At 31.6% G+C, this 12,374-nt stretch overlaps 1 protein-coding gene across 1 annotated transcript in view; it reads left to right on the top strand.

The window, feature by feature from the left end:
* Fam227b (family with sequence similarity 227 member B) overlaps positions 1-12,374 on the top strand; it is a 69,074-nt gene that overhangs the window by 27,888 nt on the left and 28,812 nt on the right. Inside the window, exons 6-9 of the mRNA XM_078049018.1 lie at positions 829-893; positions 4,469-4,504; positions 4,977-5,081; positions 6,691-6,789. Of these exons, the coding sequence (XP_077905144.1) occupies positions 829-893; positions 4,469-4,504; positions 4,977-5,081; positions 6,691-6,789 (305 nt within the window). The remainder of the gene's footprint in view (positions 1-828; positions 894-4,468; positions 4,505-4,976; positions 5,082-6,690; positions 6,790-12,374) is intronic.

A 12,374-nucleotide genomic window follows, 5' to 3' on the forward strand; every position in this document is an offset into this window, starting at 1 on the left:
TTCTTCTTTGACTTTAGGTTTTTCAAATTCTGAGAACATTTAAATATACTATTAAATTCACTATTTTAAGTTTTCATGTTGTTTTAAATTGTAAAATTTTATCATTTTTTGAATTCATACAAATTATATATATATATATATATACCTTATATGTATATGATATGCAGATTATGTGTGGGATATATATATACACACATATATGAATATACATATATACAATATCTATACACAGTATATATACAGACATACATATGAAGCTTATGTGTGTGTGTATATATATATATTCATAAATTCTTTTCTTAAATAAAATATCTACAAGTAAAAGAAAAATAGGAACATATCTCTTCAAATATTCTTCCTGGTTTAAAAATAATAATTATAAATATATACCTATATATTCATGGTTCTCAGTATATAAATATCAGAGTTTATATTTAAGTCTAAGTATCTAACTTCAAAGCCATAACCTTTCTATCGGCCATACACCATTGTGCATAGTGCTTTATTTAAGGTAATCATGAAATAACCAAATCTAAGTCACTGAGCTGTTTGAAAACATGGACTTGTTCAGTAGAGATTGATTGAGATAAAAATTTAGATAGAGATAAGAGCCATAGACATGTTAGGTGGAATATGATATTTCAGAAAAACTAAAGAAAACAAAAGATATGTAATAGTTCTAGTTATTCACTAAGAGTATAACTAGTATTATGTTTATGAAAATCATTAGTTGATCTCAGTGAATAGTTTCACATAATTTCTTTAAACTATTGAAATTTTTCATTTCTAAAGGATATATTTACATATGTTTTGAATTCTGTTTTTAAGGTTATGAGAAATTGGAAAGACATAAGGCATTTCTAGAGAAGTACCATACACACAAAAAGATAATGGTATGATATTTATGTTTTTATCATTTTTCAAAAATTGTATTTTCACAGAAAATATAAACATTGTAATTTCACAGATAAGCACTAATAATATTTAAAAATTATTCTTTTTAGTCTTTGGTTATCTAACAATGATGTCTGTGTTTTAAGTAACTAGCTGGACTCTTCTTTTCACATTCAATTAATTACTGTTGGCCTCTTCACATTACAAATTATTTGAAGATTCATTTAATGTATAAATATTCCATCCTTTGGTTATTTAGCAATTTGTAATATACTTACTAGTATATTAGCCCTCTTCCTTTAGAAAAAAATAAAAATTTTTATGACCATTATATTTGTCAAATTTAAAAGTCTTCTTGAGATTTTGATTAAAATTATAATATACTTTTGAATTACTTATAGATAGTCCATAGTCCTTTTCAAAACTATGGTTTAAAAGCTGGATGTGGGGGCTGGGGATGTGGCTCAAGCGGTAGCACGCTCGCCTGGCATGCGTGCAGCCCGGGTTCGATCCTCAGCACCACATACCAACAAAGATGTTGTGTCCGCCGAGAACTAAAAAATAAATATTAAAAATTCTCTCTCTCTCTCCTCTCTCACTCTCTCTTTAAAAAAAAAAAAAAAAAAAGCTGGATGTGGTGACATGTGCATCCCAAGAACTCTGGAGGCTGAGGCAGGAGGATAGCAAATTCAAGGCCAGCCTCAGCAACTAAATGAGCCCCTAAGCAACTTAGGGAGACCTTGTCTGAAAATAAAACATAAAAAGGGCTGGGGATGTGGCTCTGTTGTTAAATGCCCCTGGGTTCAATCCCTGGTACAAAACAAAACAAAAGTTCTGAGATTACATAATGTTAAAGCAATAAAAAGACTTTGTCTCTCACAACCACACACCTCATTTCATGTTATTTTTAAAATTTCAAATAAGTTTTCATCTTACGCTTCATTATAAATTACTAAAGTAGTAACTTAAGAAAATTTATATTTTGACAATTGAATTTGTGATTGATACGTGACCCATTTCCTTTCTAATATTAAATTTTTTTTTTTTTGTATTTGGTACCCAGGATTGAACTCAGGGGTGCTTAACCACTGAGTCACATACCCAGCCCTTTTTTCTTTTTATTTTGATCAGGGTCTCCGTAAATTGCTTTGGGCCTCACTACATTGCTGAAGCTGGCCTTGAATTTGTAATCCTCCTGCTTCAACTTCCTTAGTCAGAGGGATTATAGACATTTCCACTATGCCCAGTTAAATATTTTATTTTTTTTAATGTATATAAACCTGATAGGCAAAATTTTTGATCATTTATGTATATGCCATAAATTGCATGTCTTTTACTAATAGTTTTAATTAGCTTTGTGTTTCTATTATTGTGAATTGCCTGTTTATGAACTTTGATTTTTTTTTAGCTTATTTTTATTTCTAAGAGCTGTTTATGCTTTAAAAATATTAGCTCTTTTCAATAATATGTTATTTTTATCCTACCTTCTCTTAACCCAAAAGTGTTTTTTACTATATTAAATTTTATATTTTCAATTATATGTAATTTTTACAAAATTCCTTCAGGGTTATTATATTTTAGAAATCTTCCTTTATCACAGAGTCATAGACAAAGTCACATGTGTTCTTTTGTATTATTCTAGTAGTTTTTTAAAACTTTAATTCTTTAATCTATCTGTTATTTATTCTAGCAAGGGCATAAATTGTAATCATGTTATTTTAAGTCCATCAAGAAATTTGTGTGATTTTTCTCCATAACAGTTCTACACATTCTTTGTTTTTATTTCCCCCCTAGGTATTTTCAATTTTCATCAATAATATCAATGTTTTTTAATCTGTTATTAACTGTGTTGTTCTATTGAAAATTATCATTGCTATATAGATATTATTCAATTGAAGGAGATATTACTGTTTACGGGTTTATCATGCTGTCTCTGACATTTATGATAAGGGTATTTGTACTTTGCTATTAAGTATAACTTTTAATATTTAGATACTTACATTTTCACATTAATAACATTTATTTTTATTTCTAGTTTATTAAACTATATATGTATGGGAGTAGATGTAGATTAAATGTAAATATCACTGGGCTCAAAAACTTGAAGAAATCTCAATGGTTTGAAATTAGAGGGAATGAGTCCACTGTAGTGAAAGCAGAAGTTATTTTCATCCTTTAATCTGTGAATATGGCAGATTATATTGTCAACTTTTCAGAAGTTGAATCATCCTCACATTGTTAGGTTGTACTTTTTAAATGCATTACTGATTTTATTTTGTTTTATTTAGATTTTTGCATGTATGTTTGATACATTATTATTTTTTCTGTTATCTGTAGTCAGTTTCAGTACCAAAATGATAATAACCTCAGAAAATAATGCTCTTAGTTTTAGCTCTCTTTCTAATTTAAAATAGTTTGTAGAATATAAAGATATTATTTTTCCCTTTGGATGTTTTATACATAATGATGAGTGAAGATAGCCAACCCCCAAAACCCAAAAGCCTAATGTTTTCTCTGATATAAGGAGATTGATTCGTAGTGGGGTTGGGAGGGGGAGCATAGGAAGATTAGAAGAACTCTAGTTAGGGCAAATAGGTGGGAGAGGAAGGGAGGGAGCATGGAAGTAGAAATGAGGATGGAATGAGATGGACATTATTACCCTATACATGTATGAAGACACAAATGGTGTGAATATACTCTGTATATAACCAAAGATATGAAAAATTGTGCTTTATATGTATAATATGAATTATAATACATTCTGCTGTCATATACAACAAATTAGAATAAAAACCTTTTTTAAAAGTAGCTTGCAAAAGTTATTAGCTAATTCATAATTTATGTTGCTCAGTGGAGTTAGGTTGCTGGAAAACTTTGTGGAAATTAACTAATTACCTAAATAGCAACTCTAGTAAATTGTCAGAACTAATATTAAGTGGGAAAAAGCAAGTTACCAAGTAATATGTGCAATTTATATCTTTTTAAAATTTCAAAACACAAAAGTCGTCTTGGGGCGTGTGTGGAGTATGGGTGTGTGTGTGTGTGTGTGTGTGTGTGTGTGTGTGTGTGTGTGTGTGAGAGAGAGAGAGAGAGAGAGAGAGAGAGAGAGAGAGAGAGAGAGTATTTTTAAGTGAATGGAAGGTATATAAGCCAAAAAGGAAAAAAAAAAGGGATTTTAGTGACTATCTCAAAGAAATGGGAACAAAAGAGTAGGACTAGAGATCATGGTCAAAGAGAATCTAAACTTTTATTATGTAAACTATTTTATTTTAAATCTGCTGTCTTAAAGCAAATTCTGAATGTCAATAAAAACCTATTATAGGTTGTGGGAACATTGGAACACTGGTAACTATATTATTCATTAAATTTTACGCAAGTTTTAAAAATTCTGACCCTTGAATTTTATGACTATCAAAGTCTCTTGAAATTACCCTTAGATCAATTAAAACCAACAAAAGCATTATTAATCATTGTAATTAAATATACATGTTTTATTGGACTTCTTAATTGGAATTTTAACATGTAAAAATTCTTTTACTTAGAGTTTTAAGCTTTTATTTTAAATATTTTCCAGCTTGCAGATGAAATGGGGACACAGAAGAATATAGAGGTATTCAAAATTTCTGTTTTTCTAGATTGTATGTTCGAAGTATTACATGGGGCTAAAAGAATGGTTGTAATAATATAGATGTAACTATAAATATAGATAGAGGTGCCAGAAAAGAGAATTGAGAACAGGTATAGAATCTTTCTCTTTCTACCTATTTCATATTTATATGTAGTGTAGTTTTGATCATTTTTATACAGGCCAAAGTTAGTTCTGAATTGTGGAGTATTTATTTATTGATTTATTTTTTGCTTTTGAATCTGTTATATGAATATGAAAGGGCTCTTAATTTTTCAGAAGCAAAAATATGAAAATTTTTCTTAGGAGGAATATATTTTATTCTTAATAGATTAACATGAAACAAAATAATTATGTTAGAATGAGTTAAACGTATGTGTCTTATATAGTCATATGAAACTACTATACTAAGAAGAGTGAAATAATTACTATTCTATAATATTTCCCATTTTTCTAGGGTTGCAACTTCTCAGGATTCAAAGCAAATGAGCTTACTCAATTACCCAGACATTTGGATGCTAAACGAATTTATCTTTTTATTTTAAAAGCCCATGACTTTGATGTATGTAAATATTATTTTTATTGTATAATAAACTTTAAGAATATGATTTAATGAATCACACTTTTACTTAAAGCTACTATAAATTAGGTGTTAAGCAAGATACATTTACCAAAAGAGAATGTATTAGACACCATATTAGTGCCTCAGGAGTCTGAGGATGCTAGTGTTCACTGGATTGACATGTGACCATAACAGGTACTTTTTCCTGTTTCTGCTCCATCAGCTTAGGATAGTTTAGCCTGCTACTTTGACCTTGAAATAACTTAATAGAGCCATTCTCCATAGGCCTTTTGTATGTTCCTTTTTAAGCCTAAAAATATTCTGGGGCATTTTTTGTAGTATCCCTACAGAGTAACCAATGGAATGATGAAAATATACTGGTATAGAAAGGTAACTAGGTTGTCAACTAGTGATTATCAGGGATGGGTTGAGGTTGGGATGTTTACAGATAAAACTGATCATTTTTTCCACTGCATTTAAATTTTCTACTTTTTATGTCTCAATACATTACATGTATTATTTTTCATTAAAAAGTACTAGATATAAGTTAAAACTCTACTGGTTACGTCCATACTATACTTAGTGGCCTATTTAAAAGAAGTACTTCACAAAATACATGATAAATAATTTTCTTGCTACAAAAGTTTGTATGATGTCATTTTTGTTGACTTTTATTTGAGGAACATGAATTGATATTTGTGGATTTTATTAAAATAGATGTTGAATTCTACTGAATGTATTATTTATAACCTTTTGTGAAGAACAAAAATGATCTTTGAATCTACAATTTTAAACCAAAATTGGTAAATAGATTTAACCTTGTGAACCAATTTTGATGAATTGTCTACTTAAAGGGAACATATTGATGAAGACAGCTTATTGAAATAGATATTTTTGATTAATTGTTGGCACTTGTCTTCAGTGAAAAATAGGAAAAATTATGGCATTTTTGCTATTATTGATCTATCCTAAATCATCTTTTGCATAGTTACTAGCCAAATGTAGTTATTGAGCATATGAAATATAGATGATATCACTGAGAACCTGAATTTTAATATATTTCTTTTAATAAATTTATTTACAAATCTGAAAAATAGCATATGACTCAATTATTTAATAATGCTCAATTGTGCAACAAAATTATAAATATGTATTTTATGAAGTCTACAGATTTAATATTTCTGATGAAAATAGTATTTAATTTGAAATATGCTATGAGTATAAATATATAATTCAAAGATCTAATACTAAAAATAATATAAAGTTATTTATTAATAATTATATATAAATTATTAATCATTAATCATTATATTAATCGTTATTATAATCAAATTATTAATCATTAATCATTGTATATGTTATATACAATGAGATATTATTTTAAATATATATTCAGTTTAATAAATAAAATGTGCAATTAAAATTAATTTTACCTTTTACTTTGTAAATAACTATTAGAAAGTTTAATATGTACATGGCTTATGTAAATATCTATTTGGCTGTGATAGTCTATGAACATTGAAAACACACTCTTTATAAGGCATATTTACACTAACATGTTTTTTTAATATATTTTAATTTGGTTTCTATGTATCTTTTTTCCCCATAGGAAAGAATATTTAAAATCTGGAAGAGTCATTTTCTCTCAGAATCTTCCATTGCTCTTTTGCATGACTCCTTTTGGTGGTGGTTTCTCCATAAATTTAAGGCAAATAAGATTTTTTAAGTTTTTTTAATAAGTTGATTTGTAGCATATAATTAATTTGTAGGTAGAGAGAACACTGGTAAAAATGTTTCTCTATCTTTTCATAGAGATTAGCTTTTGAACAAAATTATCATGTATGTAATATTTGTAGACTTTAAAAATCCTGTTTAAAGTCTCCTTTTTCAAAGGAGTAAGACTTTCATATGATTTCAAAGATCCTAAATCTTTTTTAATCAGAAAAAAATAGTGAAATAAAACACTGTAGTGAGCAATAAAATTGAGGATTTATTTAAAATTGTAATGTGCTGATAAACACTAAACAGAAAGTCCACTGTAAATCACTGATATTGAAAAAGTTTAGTTTGAAAATATAAGTATGCGGTTATAGAGAGTCTTTATTTGATTCAGAAGCATTAGAACTTTTGATTAGGATTAAAAGGATAAGGAGGGGATATTTGGGAAATAATAAGAATGGAAATAAGTGGCACATAGACAGTGTTTGACTAGAAGTAAGTATGTTCTAATATTCTTAATATTTTAAAAAATTGTCCATGGTACCTTGGTTCCCTCCAAAAGGTGCAAAAGAGTGAAAGTGTATCACTTCCACACAACTCCATACATTAACAAAAAGCCATATGACCTACAAAGTCACAATATTTTTTAACCTATTATACAAAGTAGATTCCAAAGCACTTAATATTACCAGGGATAGAGGGAATAAATACATAATGATAAAATGGTCAGTTCATCAATATGACATAAGAATACTAAATATTTATGCACCTAATAAAAAGTTCTTCAGAACACATTTAATAAAAACTTTTAACACTTCAAGGAGAAATAGACAAACTCATAAGTATAGTTCAAGATTTCATCATCTCACTCTCAGTAATTGGTAAAACATACAGAAAATCAGAAATTACGTAGAAGACTTGAGCAACACTGACAAACAACCTGACAATTATAAAACACTCTTCTAATCTTGCTCACTTTGTGTTGCTATAACAGAACACCACAGAATAGGTGATTTGTAATGACCAGAACTTTATTGGCTAACAGCTGTGGAGGTGGGAAAGTCCAAAATATAGGGGTCTAGGAGCCAGTATTTGACAAGGTTCTCTTTGCTATGTCATCCCATGGCAGAGAGCCATGAGGAGATATTATGGTTTGGATGTGAGGTGTCCCAGAAAAGCTCACATGTGAAAAAATACAAGAAGGTTCACAGAAGAAATGATTGGGTTGTGAGAGTCTTAACCCAATCAGTGAATTAATCCCTGGTAGGGATTAACTGAGTGGTAACTGAAATTCGAGGGTGTGACTGAAGGAGGTGGGAATTGGGACATGGGTTTAGGATATATATTTATATTTGGCAAGTGGAGACCTCTCTCTGCTTCCTGATCACCATATTAGCTGATTTCCTCGGCCAAACACGCTTCTGCCATCATGTCTTGCCTCACCTCAAGCCTTGAGGAATGGAGCCAGCCTTCTATGTACTAAAACCTCTGAAACTGTGAGCCCTTATATAAACGTTTCCTACTGTACAGTACACAGCAGCAAAAAATCTGAGCAAAACAGAAATTGGTACTGAGAAGCGGGGTCCTTGTTGTGACTAACCTGACCCTGTGGTTCAAAAGCTTTTTGATGTTTTTGGATTTGATGGGAGAAATTTTGAAATGTGTAGCAGTGTAAGCTGGAAAAGCTTTAGTTTGTTGCAACCGGAGATTAATGGTCGATTCTGGTGGGAGTGCAGAAGACCATAATGGTGATAGGACCATGGCCAATGAAGTCTGGGCTCAAGAGGGTTTAGAGGAAAAGGAGGAGACTATTGGTAATTGGAATAGAGTCCATTTGGGTTCTGTTCTGGCTGAGAAGTTGTCTGCATTTTGCCTATGTCCTGAGATTCTCTGTGAGGCCAATTTTAAAAGCAAAGGACTTCTTAATCTGGTGGAGGAAATTTCTAGGCAGCATAGCATTCACGTGGTGGCACAGATATTGCTGGCAACTTTTAGCCAAGTTTATTGTGATATTCAAGAGCAGAAAGAAAGCAGGAGGGGGGAGATTTGAAAAACTTAGACTTGAAAAGTGAAAGTAAAATTAAGGCTAAGGAAATTGCAGTTGTTAAAGACATTACTGCCACTAAAGAAATGTTAAAGACTTTGCACAGAGACAATAAGAAGATGGCTTAAGGGCATCTCAAGAGCTGGCAAGACCACACCCATCTCAGGCTCAAAGAAGTAAGGTGAAAATTCTTTTGAGAAGAGATCAGTGGGGCACCCTTCTTGCACAAAGGGACCTAGGAAGTTTTTTCAACGTACTCAGCTACCCTGACACTCCAAGGCTGCAGCAGCTATGGTCCCTGGAGGCTGGGCTATTGCTCAAGATGATGACAGACCTTGGTGTCAACCATGTGGTGTTGGTTCTGCAGGAATTCAGGATGCTGGAGTTAGGGGGTCTTGGAAGTTTCCAACAAAATTCCTGGAAAGGCAGGCAAGGTGCAGCAAGATTGGAGTCCCTGAGGGCATCCCTTGAGAAGACAGAGTATGGAGATGTGAGGAGGAAGCTAAGTAGCAATGGAGATCCCTGAGATTAAGAAATGCCAGTAACATGGGACATTGTCCTAGGAAAGCTGCAGGAATCAAACAGGGACAAGCCAACAGAAAGGCCACTTGGGCTGCAACAAACAAGACCACAGGGGCAGAGCTACACCAGCCCTTTGGAGAGGACATCATGCCATGTGCTCCAGATGGTGGACACAGACCTATGGGACCTGCTTGCCCAGCTGGATTTTGGTCTTGCTTTGGTCCTATCCCTTCTTTCTATGCTTCTCTTTTTGAGAATGGAAATGTTTGTTGTGTACCATTATATATTAGATACTTGTAGATTGCTTTTAATTTTATAGGAGCTCACAATGTAAGATTGCCTTGACCCTCAGGGAAAACTTTGGACTTGAACTTTGAGCAATCTCAGAACTGTTGAGACTATGGGGACTCTTGGGAGTGGACTAAATGTATCTTGCACTGACAGATGAATGTGAGCTTTTGGGGGCCAGGGGCAGAATGTTATGATTTGGATGTGAGATGTCCCCAAAAGCTCCCATGTGAGAAAATACAAGAAGGTTCAGAGGAGAAATTATTGGGTTGTGAGAGTCTTAATCTAATCAGCGAATTAATCTCCTGATAAGGATTGAGTGATAACTAAAGTGGTAAGGTATAGCTGGAAGAGATGGGAATTGGGGCATGGCTTTGGGATATATATTTATATCTGACAAGTGGAGACTTGCTTTCTGATAGCCATTTAACTGCTTCCCTCTGCTACAATGTCCTGCCTCATCTTGAGGCCCGAGGAATGGAATCAGCTGCCGGTGGACTTAGACCTCTGAAAGTGAGCCCCCAAATAAATAAACCTTTCCTTCTCTATAGTTGTGAAGGCTAAAACAGAAGGAGTTGAACCACTTCCATAATAGCATGTTCTCATGACACAAATGCCTGCTATTAGGTCCCACCTCCAATACCACAAAATCAGGAATCAGGTTTCTAACATATTTACTTGGGGAGACACATTAAAACCATAGTACCTATCAACAACAGAAGAATACACATTTTTCTTGAGTGCACATTAAATATTTACAAAGATATACAATTTTCTGAAATAGGAAAACATCCTAATAAATTTATAATAATTCAAACCATACAAAATGTTTTCATGCAAAATTGTATTATAAAATGAATAACAGTAAAGTATGTGGAAAAATCTCCAAATATTTGTAAATTAAAGAGCATACTTCTCAATAACCACAGGTCACACCAGGAATCAATATGAAAATCAGAAATTATTTTGAACAGATTAAAATTTGTAGAATATAGCTGAAGCTGTATTTAGGGAGAAACTACATTATAATGTATGTCTGTATTTGAAAAAAAAAAGGAGAACATTCTCAAAAACTGTGATCTCAGCTTCTTTTTTTATTTTTATTTTTTAGTTTTCAATGGACCTTTGTTTTATTTATTTATATGTGGTTCTAAGAACCAATCACACATGCTAGGCAAACAATCTGTCACTGAGCTACAACCCTAGCCCTCAGCTTCTATCTTAACAAGCTAAAAAAAGGAAGTATGAGTGAAACTTAAAGTAAGTGTAAGAAAAAAAATAATGATCATAGTGGAAGCCAACACAATTTAAGAAAAAGAAATTAAAGAAAAATCATCAATGTTTAAAAAAGAATGAACATAAAACTTCAGACTCTTCCAAAAAATTGAATCTCATCCTAAAAGTTAGGAAGCATGACCAAGGTAGCAAATTCAGACAAGATACTACAAGAAAAACAAACCAAAAATTACAGATCAATATTTCTTATGATGAGTATGGATGTAAAATTCATCAAAATATACTAGCAAACCAAATCCAGTAGCATATTAAAAGGATATACACCATGACCAATAGGATTTATTCCTGAAATGCAAGGATAATTTAACATATGTTAAATAACTTGATCTAATGGATACTTTGGTAACCCAAATGTCCAACAGCTGCAAGATACATTTTCTTATCAAGCATACAGGAAACATTTACAAAATAATGATTCTACCATTTTGCTATTTAGTTTCTTAAGATACACACACTAGGTTGAATTATATTAATCAAAAACATATCCTGGAAATTTCTGTCTTGTGCAAATTTCTTTTCTCCTCTTCACAGGTGTTAACTATAGATTATGTAGTTGAAACATGCTTTCTTGAGTAAATTATATTTGTATATATATATATATATATATGTATATATGTATGTATATATCACTTCATTTAATTCTCAAATAACTGTATATGTCAGAACCATTGACATAAGTAATCAAGAATTGCTATTAGTGTTATTATTACTATGATAACAGCAAAGAAGTTAATAAACAAGTATGCAAATTATATTGGTAGTTAATAGACCTGGATTATAGTCCAATTCTTGAGTATTTAACTGGATAGCTTTATGTGTAGAAGCTAACTCACAATAAGGATGAAAATGAAGGGAAGAATAGAAATGCAGTAGATAAGACAATGAGGAATGGAGGGAAGGGACGGGCTATAGACAAAGGAAAGACAGTAGAATGAATCTGGCATCTGACATAATTTTTCTGGGTACATATATGAAAATAACACAGTGAATCCCACCTCCATGTACCTCCATAATAATGGGACTCCAACTAGAATAAGATATATTCTGTGCTTGTATAATTATATTATAAAGGATTCTGTCATAGATGACTGAAAAGAACCAATAAATTTTTAAAAATAATAATTCCCCTTGATATTTCTGAGATCAGAGCAGTCACTGAAGTAGAAGGATTTAAGCTAGGTGATAAGTAATTTCATTTTAGGTCTAAGATCTATTAATAAATCTATCTATAAATCCCAGGTTATTTTGCTTGACGGTTTCATTACAAACTACCTTAAATTTGAAAATTTGGGGGGTTTTGTTACCAAAAATCATTAATTCCAGCTTGCACTTCTATAGCCTATGTCATAAATGAGTTGGAACTGTTTAATTCACCTTTATTGTGTAATGACTTAAGATGCTAATCCACCTCTTTGTTGCTTAGT

The sequence above is a fragment of the Ictidomys tridecemlineatus genome, chromosome 5 (assembly GCF_052094955.1).
Source record: "Ictidomys tridecemlineatus isolate mIctTri1 chromosome 5, mIctTri1.hap1, whole genome shotgun sequence".
In the NCBI taxonomy this organism is placed as follows: domain Eukaryota; kingdom Metazoa; phylum Chordata; class Mammalia; order Rodentia; family Sciuridae; genus Ictidomys; species Ictidomys tridecemlineatus.